Below are 25,736 nucleotides of genomic sequence, written 5' to 3'. Positions count from 1 at the left end.
ATTTTGTTATTCTTCCTCATTAAATTATACCTGCAAAAGAGGCAACACTAAATGCAATGCGTTCCCATCCCTGCCTGGCATCTGCCAGGGCTCTCCTAGTTTGGTGTTGGGTGTGACTCACCAGTGGGACTGTGTGTGTTGGCTCTGCAGAGGATAAGGGGTGACATGGGCGTGACATGGATGGTGTAGTCATGAGACTGGAGGACTTGGCTGTCCATGACAGCCCTGTTTGTCCTAGCAGGTTCATAACTGGCAGCGGCCACTCACTGTGACTCATCATCAGCGCCATGCACCAATTTCTCATTATTCACTCCTTGGCAAAAGTGCTGCAGGAATTGGGCTCTGTGGCTCCAGGAAAGGTCATGCTGTGGTTGAGGGAACCTTTATTTCTGGTGTGGGAGTAGCTGTGTATCCTGTGTGGGTCTTGTGTCCTGGCTGGCTCTGTGGAGGTGACAAATGAAAGGGAAAAACCATCACATCTCAGCTGATTATGAGAACACGGGCCACCACATCGTCACTTTTTAAAGTGTCTTGCTCAGACTAGAGCACCACTTGAAAGCTTAGGATTTGCTTTCAAAATAACCTGAAATCTGACAGCAACAGTTCTCAGATTTTTTTTTCTTTAATCAAAATCACTTTAAATGGGTAGATTTGGGAGTTTCAGAATCTCTTGCTGCTGCACACGTGCCAGCTGCATCTTCTTTGTCCCAGATTTTTATGAGGATTGTCTCTGTTTTCTGGGTCAGAGAATTAAGAGATTTGATGTTATCACATATGCAAAGTTAAATCCAGTGCAAAACAAAGCAGACATGCAGGAGTAAGGGGAAGGAGCTGCTGGAGGACCAGAGAGTTTTAGATCAGAATGAGAAACTGCCTTTGGCAACGAGTTTGTTCCAGGAGAAGACCTGACATGGAATAAATGCTGACATTCACCGAGGAGGGTGGTCTTCAGATGGGATTCTGGCTTTTTAATTAGCCATGGTGATTTAATAAAAACAAAAACGGATTAAATCTGAGGAACTTCGCACATTGGAATACGCACAGAAAATTGTTCTTCCAAGAAATCAAGAAAAAACCTACAGTTCCAGGTGACAACAGTCCAAATACAGTGACTTGGGAAGTGGCAGTATATTCAGGATTTTCTTCATATTGTTTTTTTGAAATGGAGTTTCTGCCTGTTTCTGATGGTCAGTGGTCAGGCAGAGTTCTTCACACCAGCTCACATACTATTTAATCCTGACAATATTGATCTGTGGAGTGAACGAAAGCAATATTACCTGTGTCACAGGGCTCTTGCTCGAAGGTGATGTACGTGTTTAGATTATATTGTCTTGTGGTTTAACTAACCCCAACTGGCATCTCTGTGGTTCAGCTCCCAGCTGCTGAAGATCATCCAATAGTGCCAGTGCTGCTGCTACAGCCTGGGTATGCTCTGAAAGCCAAGTGTGTTCTACACAGCCTGCTACACACATTCTTCTTTAAGGATACAGGACAAAAGTCTTCCTCATCCAAAACAGAAGTGGGAGATAAGTGGACTGCTTTATCCACAGGTCTGTCTTTGTTTGTGGAGGTTGCCTGTCATGCACCATGGTGGTGGCATTTAACCCCCATGCAGCTTCCCCACGGCTCACACCAAAACCACCTGGCTCTGGATTTTTTCACTTTCCACCAGATGCCTCTGGCTGGAGATGGCAGACTACCAAGAGGTCCAAAGAAAACTTCAGGGGCTATTTGCAGATTTGGAGGATTTCACTGTCCAAGGGCTGAAGATCTGAGGATGGTGTTGGGACCAAGGGAGCAGCTGAACCCTGGAGGGGACCCAAATGGGATAAAAAGACTGGTGTGTGAAGAAGGGGTTCACACAGGATCTCTTTTAAGAGGAAAACCTGAAAACACTTCTGAGAAAGCATCCACTTGATTGGCAGCTGTAGACTTTCCGAAATACTGCAGTTTCTAGGCTGTAGTGCTTGTTCTTGACTGTCTACGTATCAGTCAACCCTTCACGAAGAGTTGCTTTTCTCAGTGAGCTGCTGTCACGCAGAAGTGCTACTGCTGATAGTATGGTTGAAGTACATCTCAGGAGACAGATTCCCCTGTTTTCTTCAAAATGGAAGCTGTGACTTTGCTGAGCTGCTGGGTGATTCTGCTGGGCTCCTCCACAGCTATAGTTACCGAAAATTTGGATGACTGCTGGGATTAAAAATGTAACACAAAAAAATGCTCCTTTCGTCTTTATGTAGCTGCTGCAAAATTTAGTTACAGGATCCCAACAAAAGCACAAGGAGCAAAATGATAACCATGCCTGCTGGAGACAATTCCACCATGACTCCAGATCTAATTACCTGCAGCACTGGAGTTGATGTATTTGGTCTTTGGGAACGGGTGTCAGGTCTCATTTATCACCAAGCAAGAAAAAAACAACAGTTTTTCATGCTTTTTCTGAGTCCATCGCATGCTGTCTCCTCTGGAGATACTACAGTCGTGTCCTGGCTGGTGATTGGTCAAAGCTGTGTCTTTGACAAGGTTTGTGGTGGGGAGCATGGGAGGTCCCACCAGCCCTTACGCTTGTTCCCACCTTGTTATTTGTGCTTACTTTGTCATTTCTGTCCCTCTGTCATGCTCACAGTGTCCCTCTGTCATATCTGCCACAGCAGGACAATCAGCGATGATGCTCAAGAAGCATTTTTCTTCTTTGATAAACCCCCTGCATTAAGCTGGCTTTTATTTTTCTTTTATTTATTTTATATTACTTTTCTTTTTATTTTGTTTGTTCTCCACTTGGCTGTTGTTTGGCAAATTCCCCATTGCTCCGTACTGAGCCATGATGTCTCTGCCTTTGCATCTTTCACATCAGAGATGCATTTTTGGTCAAAAGTGAGAGGAGGTTGGATTCACAAAAGGAAAATTCCTCACAGATACGCCTATGAAATGGCAACATGTTTTATATGAAGGCAGAGCTAAAGGGAGGTAGGTAGGTGGTTTGGGACTTTTGCCACTTTTTTTTTTTTATGCTGCTGCTCCACGTCTGATCAATGAGACTCCAAAATGAGGAATCTTGCCCTGCCTCAGCCGGCACTGAAGCGTACAGCAATCCAGTCCTTCCTCCCAGGTGGGCTGCACGTCACATTTCATGACAGAATGACAGGCCTGTCAGACAATCTGTTGCTGTTTTGGCATTTCTGATACACCTTGTGCTTTGGTACACACTCAGCATCCAGAAAGATCAAGATAATCTAGGGGAAATCAACTGTCATGCACCAGGTCCTGTATGGGCAATGAAGAGGTCAACACTGATTTGTGCAGTCCTACATGCTCAGTGGAGTTAAAAACTTACCCAAGAAGGTACCAGAATTTTCTCTGCCTAAAGTCCACAGCATCAAGTGCCTGGTCTGCCAGGTTCTGTGGCATGAGGTGTAGTTCCTGACCAAGCAGCTTCATTACTCCCTGAATGGTGACTTGAGCTCTGAGCTCCGGGTCTCAGAGTCAAAAGCTTCTTTTGTGAAGAAGCGTATCCAGTGCAGACTGGAGTTGGGTGGCTTTTGTGTGCTCCTCATTCACATTTTTATTACTGGGGGAGGGAACAGGGAGTTACTTTCAATGGTCTATCTCTTCCCAGTAAAGTCTTTCCATGCATCAGGGTTTGCCTGGAGCCCAAGCACACCTTTCAGCCTCTTTCCCCAGAGGAGCAGCTTCAGAAGGTTCATACTCCCTGCCTGCTCTGTGCACGGGGTTGTGGAGGCTGGATAAAACAGGTGCCAGTGGGAGCCCCTCTGCAACCCCCGGGGAACGCCTGTTCCCCTCCCTGCAGCCCCTTGGTAGTCGCAGAGCTATTCCAGAAAATCGCTTTTTTGAGAGAAAGGAGTTTATTTCTGCAATAGCAAACGTCGTGGTGAGTCACGGCTCCAGAGTCGAGATCTCCTGGGAGCTGTGCGTCAGCCGCTTTCCTACTGCAGACTAAACCCTGGGCGAGACCCCGGCCCCGGCTCCGGCTCCGGCTCCCGCCGCTCCGGGAACAGAGGAGCGTCTCGTCGGTGTCGTGCCGATGCCCTCTTGTGGAAATTGGGAAAATAGCCGAGAAAATATGCTGGTGCTGGGCTGGGAGCAGTAGCCCGCCCGTGGGAGTAGAGAGAAGTTCTGGGTGCTCCCGTGGGGCTGCACCGTGCCCCCTCCCGCTGCAGCCCGAGAGCTTTTGTCGCTGCTGTCAATGGTATTTTATACTGTGGGAGATGCTATTAACTGAGCCTGGGGGGAGGAGCTCCCAGGTCTCAAATCCTGCACCTTGTGCACACCTTTGGTGCCTGGATCCCTGTACGGTGACAGTTGTCTGTGCTTTAAATGGGTAAAGTTCCGCAAGTGCCTCTGCACCTCCTTGCTGCTGTTCTCCAGTAATTCCTATTTCCCACATAGCAAACACCTTTGTCAACTGCAGTACAAACTTGCTTCCTGAGCAAGCACTGAGCCTGCCAGGTGTCCCCTGTAGCCGCAGCACAGGCACAGACCCACTGCGAGCCAGCTGCAGCAGCTCTGCTGCTTTTCCTGAGAAGACTGCTTTGGTCATCTTCCCAAAACGCCAGTGGGTGAACGTGCCCAGGGGACCACAGGGCCATTGTGCTGGCTCTTGCCTTCAGATCCCAGCCCTGAGTCATATGCAGCACCTCTGGCTGCAAAGGGTGGTGATGAATAGCAGCTCCGGACCAAACCTGCAGGTGCCAAGTGGCTTCTGACTCTGCCGCCCACCTCGCTCCCAAACCTCTTTGTAAGAGCTGGCAGAAATGGTGCCGTGCTGGGTAGAACATGCCAACCCAGCACCATCAGTCTGTTTTCCATCCTCTGTTCTGGTTTCCCAGCCCTACGGGGCACTGGTGAGCCACATGCCCATCTCCCATCACAGCTGCAGAAAAGCCCTGTGACTAGATCTGGCTCTGCTGCCCAGGACCCCCATTCCCACAGCTCCCCTGAGTTCAAGTTCTTCTTATCTTCTCCATGTTTCTCTTCTATTTAATTTATTAGTATCCTTAGAAAGTTGCCTCTTTTAAATGTCTAAATAATTATAACTGTTAAAACCAACTTGTCTCTTGCATTTTCCAGACTTGGCAGCTCCTCTGCCTTCCATGCTTTCCTGGAAAGCAGTGTCTGTAAAAGCCCATCTGTGTTGGGTAGGTCACCAGTGCCAGCCCAAGACAGGGCTGTGCATCATCAGAGGTGAAAGGGAGCCAGAGGTCTGGGAATTTTGTGTGGAATTCATTCAGAGTCCTTGCGGTGACTCTCTGTCTGTCCTGCATCATGCCTGTCTGTGTGATCACAGATACTCATTTTTGCTTGTGTGTTTAGAGAAATCAGTTCTTTGGGCAAGGACATCTGCTTTTTTTTTTGTAGCTCTGTGATCATCTCTCAACCTGTAGGTTATCTAGGCCAATACTGTGCCTGAACCCTGACAGTCCTTTTAATTAATTTCCTTTTGTGGAGGAGCAATAATGTACTTCTGATGTGTTGAGGGAATTCAGTGTTAGGAGCCTGACTTGTTCAAAGCCAGGCTTGAACAGGGACAAGGAGCTGAGTTCACATGCTCAGAGAGGCTCGGATCTTGTTCAGAGCCAAGATATACAACTGCAGTAGTTGATTAATATTGCAAACTCTTTCAAAGCAGAGTTTCTGGCAAAATTGTCAGCTCTGCTGCGTAGCAGGTAGGATGCCTGAATGGCCTCCAAAGGGATCCATTACAGAATAACAAATGTTTCTTTACCAGGATGGTTGCAAGAACAGCAATCAGAGAAAATCAATATGGCATGCTCCTCATCCCCAGTGTAGCCTTGAACCCTAAAGAGCAAACTAACTGGCAGCCAGGTCCCCAGCACATCACCTTGGGATGCTCTAAAGGACTGGAAGTTGCTGGGTAGCAGCTGGGAGTGGGGTGATGTGTTGGCTTGGACAGCCTGGGGAAGGGTGCAGGGTCTCACTGCAACTGTGGGTGATGAAGCTGGGCTGGTGCAGAGGAGGAGATCTCAGTTTGCAAATAGGGAACAGATTGTTTATAGCAAAAAAAATAATAATAAAAAAAATAAAAATGTGACCACTGAAGCCATGACTGAGCCTGGAGAAACCGCAGTAATAAAGGCAGTAGCAGCTGGAGTAAAATATGACCCAGTGGGTTCCCCTATGAGGATGAGGGCAGGGGGAATTGCTCTGTTGAGAAAATCAAAATACCTCCATTTTTCAAGGGCTTCAGGTGCCCATCCACATTGTTCTGGAGAAGGAACTCATTCCTGGGGCACTCAGTTGTGGGAGCAACAGCACTTTCTGCTCTTATGGTATTATCACAGTCCAGACAGGACATGCTCAAGCCATCCCAGAAGGAGCTGACCAGAACTGGCCCATCTTTGGTGACTGTGCAGAAACAGAGCTGCTCAGAGAGAAAAAAAAGAAAAAAAGGAAAAATGAGGCAATAAACAGTCTCCAAATGACTGAATAGCAAGACCTCACAAACAAGATAGAGTAAGTCAGAGGAATCCATAATTTTGGTGTTGAAGGAAATGCCTTTTCCTGGATTTATTTCTCCTATAAGGGGTGCAGCTGTTCCCAAACAGGGTCTGCTTTCCTGGATTGTGGAACATGTGCTGTCAGTACCTGTGTAAAGGCAGCAGGGAAAGACAGAAGGTAGCCAAAGCATCTGGGAAGAAAGGGTTGGATCCAGCTCCACTGAAAAAGAGGCAGAAGTGAGTGGGTCCAGAGCCCAAAAACATCCCTCCCAATTTTCCTTGCGCTTCATTACTGGAAGAGCAGAGTGGCAATGACAGAAAGCCAAGTCGAGGTGGAACTCATGAGACACAGAAGCTCTGATAGGGAGAGCATCACTGCTTGGGAAACCATTGTGTGTTGGAAAGTATTTGCTTTATTATTATTTTTTTTTTCTCTCCTCGCTGCTCCTTGATATGGTTGGGCATTTTCTAAATCATTCCCATGTGAGTGGAGAGCTTGGGGGGCAGTATTTCACATTTCATAATCTGTATGACTTGATTAATTTGGCTGTATGTTCAAACCTCATGAAATTGGCCAGTTTTGCTGAGGTTTAAAATAGATCATATCCCTCTCCTACCATCAGTTTTGCAAATAACCACTTGTTGGCTTCTTAAAGTGTTACAGATAGAGGACAGGCTGTGCGCTGCCAAGGACAAGTCATATTTAAAAGAGATAGTATGTCTTCTGTGAGAGCTCAAATGAGGGAATGGATGTTTGTGAAACTCTTTAAAACATGGTTATGTCAAGAGCAAGAAGTTCGCCTTTGGTTTTCATTTGTATGCAAGGTGAAGAAAGGACAAGACTTCTTTTTCTCTTCCTCTGAACTCTTGCAATCTTCCACCATAGAAATTGGTGATAATTGACCCAGCTGGGTCAAGGTGTAATTTTGAACCTTGAGTATTTTTCACTCTGCAAGCAATTTGAATGATTCGACTTTAACACCTTGGCAACCTATCATTGGAACAAACAAAAATCTGGTGAGGAGATGCCAGCAGAGAGCAGCATCGATCCAGGCTGTGGGAAAGGCCAGCAGCTGCCTTCCCCCATACGCAAGGGCCTTTTCCACAGATTCACATCTGTTTTGGTAATTGGCTTTTGTACATCAGACTGAGAAGTGCTCTACAATCCGCTTCTTTTCTTCCCCCACTTCTTCTTTCAGGGAGATTTTCTTAGGTTTGAAGAAAGAAAGGGTGAGTTTTGAGTTGCAGGGTGAAGATGAACTTTGAACAGCAGGGTGAGGGTCCTCAGAGTGCGCTGGTACATAGGAGTGGGACAGGGCTCAGCAGCCTGGTGACCCTGCTCCTGGCACCAGCCATAGCCCTGGGGCTGGGACGGTGTGCTGTGGAGTGGGATGAGATTTCCTGTTGTATGTGTGCAGTCCCTAGTGTCACTGCTCACTACTGCTCTGCCATCCACCTCCCAGAAATGCCTGCTTAATTACTGCGGCTTTGATTTTGACAGCAGAAATTTCCCTCCCTGCCTTCCAACCTTCACAGCTTTCTGCCAACAAAGATAAAGCCCCTTTGCAGAGGCTGTTTGCTCCTGTTTGCTCCCACACGAGGTAAAAGCAGGGAGAGGACCAGAGGGTGATGCCCGCCACAGCCACAGGACTTTTGCCTGAATGTCCCAAGGATGCCCAAACCAGGAGTTAACCCAGCCTGCAGCAACACCTCCTAGTTGTGTATAAAGGGGGCTGGAAAGACAGGGGCAGTGATTTGGGATATCCTTGGCAAAACTAGCCAGCCCTTTGTGTTTTGGGGCCGAGAAGTTTTTAGCAGGTAGGGGTGGAGCCTGCCCACAGCACCTAGAGCAGGACCCTGCCTGCAGGATGCAGAATTGGGCCATTCTGGAGCAGGCTGGCAGAGGCAGTGCGAGGGTGATCCAGAGCATTTCCCCTTACTGACATTAGCAAATGCTCTGCATTTATCTGTGGGAGGGAATTGGAGGAAACTCATCATCCAGGTGGTCTTTCAGATGAAGTTTTGCCTGCAGTTCATTTGACGCCACTAGCTGCAAATGTTTTGTCACTGTGTTGCAGTACCAGTTTAGACTTTTTTTCTGCACTCTGTTTAATGCCAGCTGTGGTTTATTAGTATTACTGGCAAAACCCAATGGTACTTGGGAATGTGTCCTAGTTTCCCGTCTTACTGTAGAGCAGAAGGCTTGCCCATGCTCCCTGCACCACACACATGGAAAAGCAGCAAATCCAGAGTGATCCCACAGCAGGTGGATGCACTCACCTCCCCTTTGCAGTGCCACAGAGCTGTCTCAGCAGCTCCTTTTACATTGCCCCTTACCTGAGCCCAAGACAGAGCACAAGGGCCATGGGGAGGGGTTGATGGAAGCAAGGGCTCAGAGAAGCTCTCCACATCTCTCCCCTTCCACTGAGTAATGCAAAAATTATCAGTTTAAGGAGGTGTTGCCTCAGTGATGGAGAAGCAAAAAGGGTTTCTGTGGTGGCAATTGGGCTGATCCAGTGCCTTGCAAGCACTGATTCAGCAATCAGTAAAATATGCACTTGTCTTTGATAACAGCTAATTTCCAGCTCCAGGTATCTGTTGTTTTAACCAATACCTTTTAAATACAGCTTTGCTGGGGGCAATAAATGCAATGAAAAAGTAAAATGTAAAAATTAGCAAAGCTGGTAAATATAATTAGAAAAATTTGTCTGTTAAACAAACATCGATTGTGGGTGAGGTTAACTAGTGGTGTTTCCTCCAGGATGAGCTGGGAGGTGAGGGTCTCGCTTCGGCTCTCCCGGGCTTATTTTGCAGGGATGCTGGTACTCAGCAGCTGCTCTCAGTGCTCGAGAACTTCTTCGGTTGGTGCCATTTGATGTGCTGTAACAAGTTCTCCATCCTAAATACAATGTTGCAGTGCCAAAGGGCTTTGATAGGGAAATGTTCCCACCCAGCCCAATCTTTGTAGCTGGTTATGGGTCTCCAGGGCAGAGAGGACTCTGAAGTCCTCTGAGGAGAAAGGTTTCTTTCCTTTCACTCCGCAGCTCACAAGCTGGTGTTACAAACTCAGTGGCAGGCTCTCCTTGCATTGGTGCATGCCAAAGATTTCTCTTGTATTTTGATGATCACCAAGAGATGTTTTTCTTGCAGAAGCTCCTCAGCTGCAGCTTCTAAATGAGCCTGTGTAGCTTGGAGGAGCTGTATATTGTTACCCTCTGGGTGCAATACTGCTGGTATGACATTAAAGTATCAGATGCTGAGAGAGTTTTCAGTGGCCTCATTCCAGGACTGCTGCTTTGAAGAGAATTGGTGCCTTGTTGTGCATTAAATTATTTATAAATTTTTCTGTTAGTGACTGGATTTGAGAATTAAAATGCGTATGTGAGAAAAGGTTGTCAATAATGAAATAAGGTAATACAAAGATATAGCCATTATATGCATAATTAAAATTATATATAACTGCATCTTCTTTATGTAGCTGCTTTAGCATCTCACCTAATCAGCCCCTGAATCCTCCCCCTGTCTGAGTTTGGCTCCTGCTGCTGCTAAAGATGCTGCAGAGCTGCCCTGAGTAGGGCCCTGGCTGGTTCCTTGGGGACAGTGGTCCTGTCTTCCCACTTTTCCCCAGTTTCTGGGCTTGAAGAGTGGGACATTATATGACAAAGCAGAAAGACAAAAGTCTTTAATTTGCACAATAAGCTGTTTTTATCATATCCCTTCATTAGTGTGTTCCGCTTTCAGGTGTCAAGATGCTCAGAGCCTTCTGAGGGTGCACTAAGTGGTTCAGACACCCCCTTATGAGAAGCAGTAAATCTTTTCTCCTTGTCTATTTCTTGGCATGATGTAGAGCTCAGACACTGAATCTGCAGGAGGCTAGATTTGGATTAATTTCCTTAAGATAGGGAGCTCTCCCTGCAGGCATGTAGTTGATGGGCAGTGGCTGTTGAGAGAACCTGGACCACAAACCTCCTTAAACACTATTCTGAAGCATCCTGTACCTGTAATGGAAAAATGCAGTGTCCTGCTCCTGTGGGGCAGGTTTTCTGCAAGTGGTGAGGGAGGGAGGGATCATGGCCCTACAGGTGCCTTCCTTTGGTACAGAGCCCCAGGGAGTGTCTGGCCACACTGTACATGCTCAGCCCCTCTTAACAAACCAAGGGGATAGTGAAGGGCAGTGCATGAGAATGTTGCTTTGATTTTCCCTGGGGTGCCTTGGAGACTCATGGCCAGAAAAGCCACAAAATGAGCTTGAATAACAGTGTAGTCAGACAGCTCTTTAATTAAAAAGCTATGGTTTCACCACTTCTTTAGCTGGTCCCAGCTGGGGCCAGCACTGTGGTAAGTGTGCAAATATAAAGAAATATAATTTCCTGCAACCTTTCTATTTTCCCTTGAAGCTCAAAGTCCTGCCAGTGCCAGACCCCATGTGGGCCTGTACTTCTGGCTTCCAGTACTTCAGGCTTTCACAAAGACTTGTGAAACTATGTGTTCACAGAGAATAATTTAAGCGTTAACCTTTCATTACAAGATGTGTGTCCAAGAGGGCCTTCCTGTAAAGTCCACCCTTATGTAAAATTAACATGCACTTACTCACTGGGGCTCTGGGGAGTGTTCTTATTCCTGGATGTTCCCCATTTACCCACTGCCTCCTTCCCCGCAGCTTCACATGCCCAAGTAGTGAGGAATTTTTGCTTTACCTCTGCTGTCCTCAGGTCCCTGGTGTTGTGATGGCTGATGCGTGCTCAGATCCTGCCTTCATTGGCCAGGAGGGTGCTCAGTCCTGTTCACTGGGGCTGTGTGCGGGGAGCAAGTGGAGCTTCCAGCAGCAGAAGGAGGCTGAAGCCACACACTTAAATTATTTTTCTTGCTGTTCAGATCAAATACGTCTTGAATTTACTCTGCCTAAAGTTGTTTGAACTTTTCTTGTCCAAAGACCTTGTTTGCTTTCCCCTAGTAGTTTTACTTTGCCATAGTGGAGGATTTATTGTTGGAAATGCTTTGCTCGGGCTGCTCGAGTTGGCAGGGATCATCTCTAATGTTCTGGGCACAGGTGAGAGGATGGGTGTGGTGGGTGCAAAGAGCCACATGCCTGTGTGACAGTATCTGATCCCCGAGGGGAATCGTTTTAGGCTTGTGGGGAGGGTCGCCTTGGAGCGCTTGGCAAGCCAAGTGGGATGTGGATGCTGCACATGGGCTGTTGCTGGTGGGGGAATAACTGCACCAGTGATGATCCTGGCTGGCACAGAACACCATGGGAAGACCCCAGGCTCTCACAATGTGCCTGCCCCCGCGTGCTGAAGGCTCGGGGTTTTGGAGGACAGCAAGAGGTAGTGGGTTTACACAGCCTTGGCAGCATCCATGGGGATGAGGCTTATCCCAGCACCAGTTCCTCTCCTCTCAGCTTGGTAAAAGGCTGGGTACATTGAGGATAACAATATCCATCCCTGAGCAAAAGGAATGTTTTGACCTCTGCGGGATTAGGGCTGTTTTCCTCAGAGAGAAAAAAACCATCCTGATTGTTTGGGCCTAAGCTTTAGCTAGATAGTCATTTTAGTACTACAATAGCAGGCAGAATTGTGGAGCTGGCTTGCTTATCCTGATTTCTGTTTTGCTGTTTATCCTGTTTATCTTCTCCTTGTCACCCTGAACTAGTTTGCCTTGTAAGGAACCAACCTACCACACTTAAAAAGAAATCATCAGGAAGAAAACTTGCTGACTGAGTCTTTCCTTTGCCTGTGGCAGTTGAATAAGCTCATCATCTTATATAATATTAATATTTGTAAAAGCAGACCTACAGAGCTCATAAATCTTCCATAAAAGAGGGGCAATATCTATGTCTATTTTAAAATGAAGCAGGTAAGTAGGTTCCAGAACAAAAGAATATTGATACAAAGGAGGTGGAGAGATGAAATAAATGAAATTGCCATTTTAGTCAGAATATTCTCTCTACATATGTAATACCAGAAGCCTCACTACTGTGGCAGCCAACACTTCACTCTGGGTGATCGCTTGATCCTGGAAAGATCCAGTGCCTGGCTGCTCCCTGGTATTCCATTCAAGTGGCTTTAGGAGCAAAAAAAAACCTCCAAAATTGAAGCAGAGCTTATTTGCAGATGGGAGGACTGCATTACCATTTTTCTGAACTTTGTCCTTCTCCAAATGGGAAAAATAAAAGTGAAAAAATCTGTAGTTTTGGGTTCTGTTAAACATCTTTTTAAGGCAAGAAGCAGGCTTTTCCCCGTTACAGACGGGAACCCAGATGAGAAAAAAAAAAGTACAGTTTATTTTCAGCCAGTTAAGTGAGTAATCTGTCTCCAAACACACATGTGGAAGCTGCTCTGTGAAAGAACAACACCGTGGTGTTGCTAACAAGGTCCCTTTGCAAAGGCAAAATCTGCTTTGGAGCAGTTGGTTTAAGACTGTAAATCTTCTGTTGGGAATCACCCATGGTAGAGGATGGTAAAATGAAAGGGTGAAGAGGCAGGGGAACATGGAAAAATTTCATTTTTTTCATTTTTTTTCACTTTTCTTAGTACTACTGCTGTGAGACAGTTGCAATGGCTTTTTTCCTCTGCTGCGATCATCGTGCAAGTCCCACCATCTGGAATAGAGCAAGGGCCCCAGAAGGGCCTCCAACCCCCAGAAGGGACACTGTTTTGTCCATAAACTTCCCAGCTGTGGTTTGTAGGCAATGTGTGTGCTGCTGCTCTGTGCTGAGCAGCACCAGGGCTCTTGCTGGCAGCTGTGTTTTGCTGGTGGAGAGGCGGGGCAGATGGGTGGGTGGTTTTGGACCTTTTTGCCAGGCATGCAGCTCTTTCTTTTTGCCTTTCGGTTTATTTTATTTTTGCTGGACCTGAGCCAGTGCAGAGCCTTTCATTCTGTATTTCTCAGTGGTAGAGCTGGATCAGAAGATTAATTCTGGACTTGGCTCCCAGACCTATCTTTGCTGATGGTGATTCCCATAAAAATTGAACCAGGATCATGTGAGCCCCAGACCAAGGTACCTACCTTGGGGCATGGTTTGAGTCATGTAGCGCAGCCCCACTTGTTCCCATCTCCTCTCAGAGCCAGAAGATGGTTAGACATTGGCTTAATATGATTTTTTTGATGAAGCAATTTTTTTTTTACTTTTGAAATAGTTCTTGAAGCTGAATATTCTCATGGGATTAGGTCGATTCATTTAGCACAGTACACTTTTAAGAAAAGTTTTTATCGTGCCAGCTGAGGCAAGAAATGTGTTCATAGAATTTTAGCATTCGGCTGAAATCGCTATTTCATTTAAACATTTCTTAATAAGAAATAAAAGATAATGAGAGCTGGCAATAAAAAAGTTCTCTTTTATTAAGGTGAAAATAAGAATGGGATGTGTTGAAGTTATCTCAAGGGAAAATGTTTTCATATTCTTCTTTATAGAAGTATGTAAGTTTAGCCTTTGTCATTATCAAGGACAAGAGAATATCTGAGAAGGGGACATGCAGACAATTAGCCAGACAACTTTTGCTTCTTCTTTCTCATCTCCAAGCTAGCTTCGGTTTCTCTTGAAATTTTCTGCCACAGCAAAGGTGGAATGTTAAAGTTCAATGTTATGAATCAGCTTTGCTACAAGGAGAGAGGAAGCCAGCCAGAACCCCTACATGGAAAAGAGCTGAATGAGAGCAATATCACAAAGGTCTGTAAAACTAAGGAGGATCTGAGTAAAGCAGGATAAACTTGATGGTCTCGATGAAAAATCACATGAAGGGAGATCCATGCTTGCAAGGTAGATCAGGTGAAGGATTTGTGATCTCTGACCACTCATTCCATCTTTTACGTAGAGAGCCCCCAGTTTGCTTCGGGGTGTCCGTTTAAATTTGTGCTTTCTCTGTTCTTTGGGCTTAGGAAGGAAAGGAGACCCATGCGACTTTTGTTGGCTATCCCGCTGCTGTTTCTTTCCCCAGCCTTTTGCTGCTGCCTTCATCCCCAGGAGCTCCCAAGGACAGCTGAGTTTTGTCTGTCTCTAGTGTGGCAGTGTCTCCACTGTCATTACAGGAGAAATGACATTGTTTCCATGGCCAAGGAAGAAACCAAATTAAATTCCACCATCCTCAGCAGTTGATGGGCCAGCTGCTGACCTCAGTGTCACAGCCAATTTCTCATGAAGAATCAAAGATTAATTGTATCTCTAAGTTCTGTCACAAATGGCTTGGCTATGCAAAGGGACAAACTGTAGCAGAGTAGAAGACGGGATGGCACTGGGCCTGGCCATCAGCCCCATGGCAAGGAAGGGCTGTGAGAATGCTCACACATTCCCAGCAAGGTGGTGGCTAATGGAGGTGCATTAAGCAACAAGAAACGTCCAGACAAGCTGTTTCCTGAGCGCACCATCTCACTGAAATAAGGCAACTGTGAAGAAGGGTGTGGAAAGAAGTGAATTGCTGGTGAGAAACCCAGCACAGCAGGCCATGCTCCCCAATAGAGAGTCACACCAAGCCTGGGGAGATCTGTCATAAAGCTCTGTAAGTGTGAATCTGTTTAATTGGATTTTGCAGAGATGGGCTAGGGGTACTGTGGTATTCAGGGTGGCAGCTGCAGGTGACACCAAACTATGAGACATTCAGAGTGTAGCAATAAGCAGCTACTGGCTTCTGGCACTAATCTGGCTACAATAAATTTGTGGTGAATTGACTGTAGTGGAAGTCTGGATCAATATCAGTCTTCGTGAGGCTAAACAGATCAATATTTGATACAGATAAAGAAAATGGAGGGCAGGTGTTTATGGCATTCCCTGTGTGCAGTATTATTATTCTTTGCTCATCCTTCTGTCGAGGCAATGGAGGGAGAGAGAAGGAAGGTAAGGAAGGACTTAGAAATGTCTCGTAATTCACGTGACATTTAAAAAGCAGTTGTAAGAAGGAGATTTATAGCATTTTTCCCATCAATTTTAGCCTGAAGAGAGAAAGAGAAAAATATTCATAAAGATGGATTGTCCTTTGAGAGACAAATTCCAATTGAAATGTGGATTTGGGTTTAATGAGATGCCTGTGGCAAGGGGATCACTGGCACATGGCTGTGCTTGTCTAGGCTTTGGGAAAGAGGGACATTCAGGGGTTTCATTCCCTTCTGCTTTCTAGTGGTAGAGAGACCCACACCTGGCTGTAAATACTTTAGGGCAACTGGCACAAAGGTGATTAAACCAGGGAGTGTGGAAATGCTGGAGAGGAGGGCTCAGTTTTGTGTCAATGCTGAGGTCAACTGCCTCAGGTCTTGGATGACTGTGTGGCACAAAGAGGGCTCAGAGACTTCATGACTGAGCTTATTTCCAAACAAAATCCTGGTGTTGTGAAGGTCAGAGTAAAACAAGCCACCCTTACAGAATCATTTAAGTTGGGAAAAACCCTTGAGATCGAGTCCAACCATTAAGCTAATGCCCTCAAACCATCAGGGTGCACTGAAGGGAGAGGACCTTCAGGGTGTATTTTCCCTGTGTCTATATTGCCTTCCTTTCCTTTTCTCATTTCCCCTTCACCTTGTTTCACAGGACTGGCTGACAAAATTTGGGTATCTGCCTCCTCCGGACCCTGTCACGGGGCAGCTGCAGACGCAGGAGGAGCTCACCAAGGCCATCACTGCCATGCAGAGGTTCGGGGGGCTGGAGGCCACAGGAGTCCTAGGTCAGTGGCTCATGACCCCTCTTTCTTCTTGGTGCAGAGCGAGGCAGGGATGGCTTTTTGCGGGTCTGTGGGGCAGAAGAGATTTGGTATTGTGTTCTGGAGCAGCACCAGGAAAAGCGCCACAAAAAGATCACATGGGTGGAGCATACGGCCCAGTTTGCAGCTGGAAGAGTAATTACATGGCTCAGGTGCTCTGTTGTCTTGTGTTTTCAAGAACCTGAGGCAAGCAATTATTTCAACAGACCCAGAGACCCTTGGGGTTCTTAGTGTACTTAAAATAGCTCTTGGTGTGTTCCAACAAAAAGAATTAAAAAAGACTAGGGGATAAAAAGGGAGAAAGTTGTCCTGTTTGAAACCTTACTTGCAGCATCAAATGGAATTGAACAGAAATCCTGATTAAGACTCTCAATTTGTATACATTTATATTTTGGGTTCTTTGGTGCTGGGACACAGGCAGGGAAGGGAGAAGGATGGTATTGCATTACCCCAACTCTGTTTGCTCTTGCTCAAAGTGCATAGAGACAGGAGGTTCTTCGGGGCTCTCCTGCGATCTCACTGTTCCACAGCAGCTCCAGCTACTCCCCAGTCATGCCCAGCCAGCCAGGAGCCCATCACCTGCTCCAGCAGCTCCGTTGGCCAGCAGGGGCAGGCACGTCTGCCTGGGAGGGAGCAGTCCAAGGGCAGGCTGAAGCAGCCTGAGTTCACCAGCGTGGCGTGGGTCATTTCTCTCAATGCCTTCACTGAGGGAAGGAGAAAGCCAGCATTATCCCGGCCCTCTGAAGGGTGCCTCTCTGTTCTCCTCCCCTCTGTTACCCTCCCACCACGGGGCCAGCGTACTTCTGCTGCTCAGGACACAATTAAGGAGAAGCAGCTAATTAGCAGGCGGGTCTCTATCCATCCCAACACCCCAGAACCCCTCCACTGGACCTCTGAAGCCACGGCTGCATCCCAACACTTCCTTTCTCTGGTCTTAATTGAGCACATGCAATAATTTCTCTTCCACTACATCAGAAGCTGCAGGAGACCTCAGAACAGTAATAGCCGTTCAAATTGCATTTTCAGAGGAGGCATTTGAAACGGGCCGGGGTGGGAAGGATGGCTGCCCTGGGGAGGTCATAGTTGTGGGTTTGTTTATGAAAACAGAGTTTAAGAGGTAAATTCAGCTGGGAAATGAGTGAATGAAACAACTTTTTTGCATTTCAGCTGGTGAGAACAGACACTTCAAGCTTTCATTCATTTAAAATAATTAATAAGAAGGAATATGGACATTCTTCAAATGAGCTCCTAGCTGAAGAGAGAAGGAGTTTATTTACATGTGACTGTTTCTCCTTGACAGAGGAATACTGGGAAATTCATCAAGAGAGAACAAAACAGAATATTTAAAAAATGTTTCAAAACATAATCAAAGCTGGCCACAGGTGGGCTTCCAGCAGTAATTGCTGTCCAGTGGCAGGAGCAGCAGTGGAACATAGGGGCCCAGTGTTCCTTGGGAGTCACCACAACATGCTGGGGCTAGCCCAGTGGGCTCCTAAGTATTAGATATTAAATCTTAGACTTTTGCTCTTCTGGCTCATTCTTAGCATTTCATTTCCCATGTCTTTGTTCCCCTGGGATTTCTTAACCCACCACTCCCATGATTTCTTGTTTTTTCTCTAACGCTAGATGAAGCCACCCTGGAGCTAATGAAGACCCCTCGCTGCTCTCTGCCCGACCTCACCACTGAAGAGACCAGGAGGAAGCGATTTGCCCAGACTGTGACCAAGTGGAGAAAAAGGAACTTGTCCTGGAGGTAGGAATTCATCAGTCCCTGCTGAAGTCTTGCAGCAAAAGACCAGTTCCACAGTCACCTTTGTTAAATGTGGCTTTGAGATGAGTTTTAGGGTGCTGATTAAAACATGTCCCTCTCAGCTCCCAGGACCCCATAGACCATTTATTTTAACTCTTCTCCTGACAGTCTCAGCAGAGATTTCTTGGACACACTTGGCAGTGCCTGGGAATGGTGCAGATTTGGCTGTTGAATTAGCTGTCAGCTTTTTGCTGGGTTGCAATGGTTGTTAGAGCATCTTTTTTCTTGAGTTCATTAGGGCTCTGTGCTTTCTCCGGCAGCAGCCAAGTCTGGAGCTTCTTCTCTTGCCCCACCTGAGTCCAAGGGTAGGAGCATTTTCTGGGTAATAAAGTCACTTTTTTTCTCCTAATCCTTGATATATATATGGGTGAGTATTTTTCCCTCAGTGTCAGGGAGGGACAGATGTGGGTCCCTCTGCACCTGTGACACACACAGAAGTTCAGGTCCAGCTTTCAGAAGTATGCTGCAGGTCAGGATTGGCAAGCAAACTGATCCCTGTCTCACCAAGATTTGTGCTTTTTGGGACTCATTTTTCCTCCCTCAATTCCCATGTGCTGCACTGATTTTTTCTCTAAGAATAGTGTGCAGCATGAGGTGCTTGTAATGTCCTGAAAATACATGTGGATCTTATGGGAAGTTCTCCTTACTAATAAGTTTCTCTTTGATCCTGGCATAGCTCCTAGAGAGAGTCCTCTTCCCACTGCAGTAGTAAATGTCAGCTTGGCTGTTACTGTTGGCACATGTTGAAACTATGGCCTTAGCAGATATTTGGTTTATGGTCCTGCAGATTCCTTTGAGACTTTATTTTGAGAAAAGATAAACAAAACTCAGCTTCAGTAAGAAACAATTTTGGTTCATAGATGGCTTCATGTCATAAAGTGACCCATGTTATCAAACCTCAGCCTGTCTCCCTGTTGCCCAGCCCTGACTTGATGGGGAAAGAAGAATAGACTCCACATTTCAGAAGGGAGAAAATCCTTTAGAGGTAAAAAACAAACCTGCCCTGGCATTCTGGGAGCTGCCAGAGCCAGTGCAGGCGCATGGCTTGTGCACAGCCTGACCCCAGCAGCTCCTGTCAAACCTGAGTGACGAGCCATGTCAGGGCAGGTGTGGTGGCTGGGCAGCACGTTTGCAGGACTGGCACTGCAGGTCCATCAGGAGTTTGGATGTGCTGACACAGGATCCTCAAATCCAGGATGGAGACAAATGTGGAGGCGAAATGGGGTCTGGCTGTTCCGGTGGATGCAGCCCTGGGATGTCTCTCACCCCCTCAGAAACTGATGCTGCAGCAAAGATTGCCATAAAAAGGGGTTTAGGTCTGAGACAATATTATATGTAAGGCATAAAAAAAATCCATTTCCTGACAAAGTAATTTCTGCTTTTTATTCTTTGATCTTTTCCAAAATCTTGGCTTTTGTCCAAGAAAGGGCTGTATTTTACAACTGTAGGTTGTAGCCAGCAGAACGCTAGAGCATTACAGAAATTCCAACGTAGTATTTACATCCAGCACTTGAGATTAAACTGGGTTTTTGGAAAGTGCCGTGAAAATTGGCCAATAGAGACATAAAAGTTTTACTCTCTTACCTTTTACACATCACTTCAAGATTTTAAAAGAGGAAAACAAAACTAAATGCTACCCTGACATGGATTTAAAAGTTGAAGAAAAACCTGAACAATTGAAAGGCTGGAAAAACAGGTGAGCGGAGCTCTAGGAAAGGATGGCCTCAAAATAAGCACATGCACTGATTGAGAAGGCAGTTTTGGGCAAACAAAATTTTATAGATATACAGGTCGTTCAGGTTTCTTCTTTTTACCTTAGAGTACAACTAACCTGTGGGACTGGAGGGCTCAGGGAGAAAAACAATGCAGGCTGCATTCTGCACAGCTCACAGTACAGCCTAGTAGCACCCTGGTAACATCCTATTGCAACATCATAAATAGAAGGTTTTCTGTGCCTCAGCTCCTTGTAGAGTTTCCTGGATATTACATTACGTACATTTTCTTTTTGCAGGATTGTTTTTGTTATCATTTAATTTTCCCTGTGCTCTCCCCAGGTGCCAAGGCAGAGAGTGTCGTGCTGTGGATGCCCTCTGCCGGCATCAGTGCCGGAGCTGCCACAGTCACTTCCCCCTCATGTTTGCAGCCTTGTTTATCACTTGCAGATTTTGTTTTATTGCTTCTGGTTAGTTTTGTTTTATTGCTTCTGCTTCCCAGTGAAGGGGAGTTCATAGCTGGCATCTCCATTTCTTCCCAGTGTTTTCTCTGTCCCCACAGTCCTGGGAAGTGCAGCAGCAGGGCCATGCCTCACCTTTGCATGCTTTGGGCTCCCTGGGGCAGGGGGAGCTGTGGAAGCTCAGCTTTTAAAATTTCCCCGTTTTTTTCTTTCAGTGCTGAACTGAACTGGCTTTCATCTGTCTCTGGTTAAGGAGTACTCCCTTGTGCCATCTCATCAGAGTTGCAGTGTTTGACACTGATGCTTAGGCCCTGGGCTGCCGAAGCAAGAGCAGACCTGATTGGCAGAGGAGCAGTGACCCCAGACAGTCAGGGCCCACCATTGCTGTGAGTGTCCTGAGCCATCCCCTGAGCCGAGGTGCCACTACCTGAACCCAGGTGTGGATTTGCTCAGGCATGGAGGGGCGGCAGTCAAGAGGAAGAGTGTGGTCTCCAGTTCTGTGCTCCCATCCCCACAACAGTCCTGACCCTCCTGCTTTTCTCCTTTAATCAGTGGCATCCTGCCATGGGGACCTCCCATCCAAAGCCCAGACTGCTTTGTCCCCCATGTCTGGTGGTGACAGGTGCCCAAGGCGGGCAGACTGTCACCTCTCAGCATCAAGCTGCCTTAGGTTATTGTGATGCCCTGTCACAGGCAACTGGGACCCTCACAGGAGAATCCCTGGGCAGCTGAAGCAGAGAGCAGGCCAGTGCATGGAAGCCACAGTGGCTTGGGGCTGACTGGCATTCTGTGTATAATAAATGGCAGGAGAACAAAAAAAAATGAGCATTTTTGGCTGATAGTCTAAATGCTGGGAGAGGATTGATGGAGGGCTCAAACACCCACTGCTTTCCTCCTGCAGACAATGCAGTGCTGCAACACTGCCAGGGTAGCACTGGATCAGGGCTGCTGTGCCATGGATGGCTCTGGGCAGCTGGAAAAGCACAGTTGCCAAGGCAGCAAGCATCTACCCTTTCAACTATCCCCTCTTCCTCTCCTTCCAAGAAAAATCAGTGTGGGTTAAGGTGCAGCCCTTAGCCTGCCGTGTTTGGTAGTTCTCTGCATTTATTCTATTTGTCTGTGGTTTCAGGGCTGGGAAAGTGAAAGAGTGCTTTCATTAACAAGGTATTGATTTCTCATCCATCACTGATGCTCTCCCACTTTTGTCTTTGGGAGGACAAAAACCAACAAGGAGCCCAGAAATCAAAATAGGTGTGGGTGCCCCTGAATGGCAAACGGAGGCAGATCAGTCCTCTCTAGTCTCTACTTATTAACCATCCTAGATGCAAAGTCTGTTTGGGATGGGTCAAGCAAAGGAGGGGGACGCGTGAAGGACTGGCAGCACTGTGTGAGAATCAGCATTCATTTGTCTGCATGGTAGTGCTGCTGCCTGGCTGAGCTCTAAACACAGAGGGGAGATTTTCTCCTTGGCATCCAGTTGTGCCCCTCAGCACCACTCGGCAGCTACAAGTTGCAGCGTTGTGGAACTCGCAGCCCCATCTGCCACAGAGATGGACACTCCTCAGGATGTCTCAGAGTATGATTTGCAGAGGAATACGACTGACCCTACAGCTCAGGGCAGTGTTGGTGAGGTGGCTGGAGAGACTGAGCAGCCTCAGTCCTCATCACCCTCCTGGCTGGCAGAGGCTGTCTGGGGCAGAGAGCTTTCTCTCCAATTATTCACATCAGGCTTTTGCCCAAGATCTGAGTTCTGTAAGAGGAGTCTCAGAAGGGATTTACATCCCAGGAGTTCTTTTCCCTACTGGAAACCTAAGCATCATTTACTACCTCTACTACTACTGCTCCTACTACTAGTACTAATAATAATAAATTAAGGTAGGAGGAAGCTTATTTATCTGCACGCTGTTAGAAATGGGCCTCCTTTTCAGTGAAATTGGGTGATGCAAGGCAAACAAGCATCCTATCAGCATAATAGTCTTTTCCTAATCTCATTGAAAAGAATTAGCAGAGCTCCAGCAATCAAACCAAATGAAATCAAATGGAAAACTCTGATGGGATTCTCTTGAAAAATGACAGTGATAATGAATAAAGGATAAAGAACTTTTCACTTACACCTGCAGCATATTAATAAAATGTGGGTCAGCTCAGAGGTGTAGGACTTTTTATAAGAAGTAAAATAGGTATTGATATTGTTTCTGCCTTAATCTAATGTTTCTGGAGTCAGGTCTTGGGATGAATATTAATAATATTTGTTTCTTTAGACAGGGTTTTTTATCCACCATCCTTGTACAAGGGAGATCTGATTTATTATCCTCGTTCTATGTCTGGAAAGAAAAGGAAAAGAAAACAGCTCATGTGGTGAGCATGGCTTGAGAAGGAAAGAGCAGATAAGGTCCCCAAATGTGATTCTGTGCCTTAGGCACCATGATCCTGGAGAAAGGTCATAATTCCCAGGCTAAACATGGTGTTACACATTTAATGACTTATTCAGTAGAAATTAAAGCAGCAAAGGGTTTACCTAAGTCCCGAGGAGTGTTACGAAAGATGAAGACAGCTAGTTAATGAATATCTGGAATGCAGGTGGCCTTTCTCTCTGTACTGTAGAGGATTACATCCAGACACAGTCTCTTCCATAAATTAAAAATTGCCTGAAAATTGCCTTTTCTAATCCCATGCTCGTATTGTTTATACCTCTATGCTGTCTCCTTTACAAATGTGTTTTCTTTGAAGTCCTACAATCACCTGGTGTTACGTGCATGTAACTCATTTAGATGAGTCAATAAGGTTTTCTTTACCAGTCAAGGGATAGCAAAGGCAATGATAGGAATGATTTTTTGCTCATTTCGCTACAATGTGTTTTGCCTGATTCACCCACTCATTCCCACCATCTCTAGGATGAGCTTCCCAAGTGCTTCAGAGGAACTGTTACTGACATTTCTGCTTACTGTCATGAGTCCTTTTTTGCTCTATTTGAGATTTACCCCTGACAGGTTTTGCCCTGGCCCGAATGTGGAGCCTACTTTGGGCTGCCTGTCTCTTGAGGGTGTGGGATGTGTTCCCAACGTCAGCAAGCAAGTTGTTCCTACTCCCCTTTTCACACCCATGGTATCTCCCAGCACTCAGATCACTACTCGGGAAGAGCTTGAGCCCCTTCTGACGCTTGTAATTACCTCTTGGAATTTAGTCAGGTCATCACTGCCCATTGGTGATGGGAAGTGGTGCGGTATCAAGTAATGCTGTCACGGCTGTATTATGCAGGAGGGTAAAGTGATGTAATCGTAATTGTTACTTCAGCCTTTAAAAATCAGTCAAACCATGAAAACACTCTGGCTGGCATGCTGGTACACAAAAAAAAGTATCCGTTATTACTTGGGTAGAGATGGCCATCAAAACAGGCTTTTGTCAATAATCAGTCAACAGTACATTTGCTTGAAAAGCATGTATATTTGTGTCAAAATTGTCAACGAAGGATTATCTAAATATATTCCTTTAGGAAGCCAAGGTGTCTTGTTGCATCTTTGTCTCTTCCTCTCCTCTATTAAATCAACAACATTAGGAATCCTTTTTGGCAGTTGGGTTATACAGAGAGCATTGACTTTTCTTCCATTCCAGCTGGCCCCAAAAACTCAAAAAGCTCTGAAGGCCTCACTGTGCCTCTGATGCACCAGGCACCTGCAGAGCTAGTTCTGGTGGTTCTCAGAGATCTTTTATGCTACTGACCCATCCTCTTTTTTGTCCTCTTTATTTCAGAGTTCGCACCTTCCCAAAAGAGTCCCACCTGGGCCATGACACTGTCCGAGCCCTGATGTACTATGCCCTGAAGGTCTGGAGTGACATTACCCCACTGAATTTCCATGAAGTGGCAGGAAACAATGCTGACATCCAGATAGACTTCTCCAAGGCAGATCACAATGATGGCTATCCCTTCGACGGGCCTGGTGGGACAGTGGCACATGCTTTCTTCCCTGGAGACCATCACACAGCAGGGGACACTCATTTTGACGATGATGAATATTGGACCTTCCGATCATCAGGTAGGTAGGTCTGGGTGGGAGAGCTGCAGCCAAGCACAGGGGCTCACAATTTCCCTCTTCTGCTCTCGTGGCTGGAGTGGTTTAGCCTCTGCCACACCTTCACCCCAGGCTTCAGGATCCCTGAAGTCTTCTTCTACTGATTCCCATCTCAGCCTTGCTAGCAAAATCAACTAAGGCAGTGTTGAGGACACTCTTCTGTTCCTGGAAGCCTCAATGGCATCTCCATGATTCTCATTATCCTTCCAGCAGTTGCAGAGCTCCCCATTGCCCAGCCTCATCTCTTCTGAGACCTGGAAGGTTGCAGGTTGGGTATGTTGCTGCTGTAGTTTTTGGATGGAGACTTCATTCTCTGACTTTGCCATCTTTTGGTTGCCTCCAATGCCATATGTCCCAGTTTCCTATTTTGAAAGTATACTATTGACTGACCTACCTATAAAGGGCTCTGTGTTGTGCTGGAAAAAAGGCCTAGTTTTTTCCTGCCATCTCCTGTCTATTACCTGACATCAGGATGGTTACAAGATGCAGTTCTTTTTTTCCTTCATCTCAGGTGGCCGAGTTTTAATAAGAGAGAGCGCAGAGTTTTAATAAGCAGAGGGAGTATCAGAAGCAAGTGTTCCTCAGCTGCAAAACCATCTGTGGGGATCAGGTCCCCAGCCTTTGTGTCAGGTGTGTTTTGACAGAATGTCTTCCCTGCAGCCACCAGCTGCTAATTTACTTGTCATGCCACCTCCTCTGTCAGCCTCCTCATGGGATCCTGCTGCCTCAGCTTAATGACTTGTTAGATTGTTTAAACCTAACTGTCTTCTCTGAAACAAGCTAATACCTTCTTCCTGCCCTCCGGTTGACCTCCATCCATCCCCCTGAGTGTTCGTGGGCAGGAGTGTTCACCAGGGGTGCTGGAGGAGGTCTTGAGGTAAAGGTTAAATGTCCAGACAGGCTGATCCTTCAGAATTACACCTGCTCTTTGTTTCATGCTGGTGTGCAGTCCCAACTGATGGCTCTTATCAGTAAGGGGGGAAAAACAGCAGTTTTTACCTGCAGACATACAGGGCAGAGGCAAGCGCTGTGGTCAATAGCTTGCCACAGCAAATGTGTTAGTGACAGACTCAGTTTTGCAGCTAGTGGTTGGGAGTGCTTATTGTGAAACAAAATCCTGTGAATGAGAAAACTCAGAGCCAGGATTCCCACAGGGAGTGCCCCTCGAAGCACCACCGAAGGATGAGGGAGGGCATGAGGCTGCCAGCGAAAAGCTGCCCTCTGTTTTGATGATCTTGGAGCTATCCGAGCTTCATCTTTTATTTATTTTATTCTCTCTACTGATTGAAAAACAACAACTTGGTAGGTGATATAAAAATGTCCCCAAGGTTGTTAGTCTGGCTTTAAAATGTCAGAGAGCATATGTCTTGTTCTCTCTTAGTGCCAGGGAGAACAGCACAGGTTATAAAAATCTCGCCTGCTTACAGAAATTGTAATAGTCATGGAGGAAAAGGCAGAATTCATCAATAGTTATCTCCCTGCTTCAACACCCCGAGCCTGGCAAGGAGCAGGAAACACTGG

General features: G+C 46.3%; 1 protein-coding gene across 1 annotated transcript in view; it reads left to right on the top strand.

Moving 5' to 3' along the window:
• MMP17 (matrix metallopeptidase 17) overlaps positions 1–25,736 on the top strand; it is a 41,962-nt gene that overhangs the window by 5,252 nt on the left and 10,974 nt on the right. The window contains exons 2-4 of the mRNA XM_015644426.3: positions 15,994–16,126; positions 17,789–17,915; positions 23,896–24,179. Of these exons, the coding sequence (XP_015499912.1) occupies positions 15,994–16,126; positions 17,789–17,915; positions 23,896–24,179 (544 nt within the window). The remainder of the gene's footprint in view (positions 1–15,993; positions 16,127–17,788; positions 17,916–23,895; positions 24,180–25,736) is intronic.

This window comes from Parus major, chromosome 15, assembly GCF_001522545.3.
Source record: "Parus major isolate Abel chromosome 15, Parus_major1.1, whole genome shotgun sequence".
In the NCBI taxonomy this organism is placed as follows: Eukaryota; Metazoa; Chordata; class Aves; order Passeriformes; family Paridae; genus Parus; species Parus major.
This window is presented reverse-complemented; position numbering and strand designations above follow the sequence as displayed.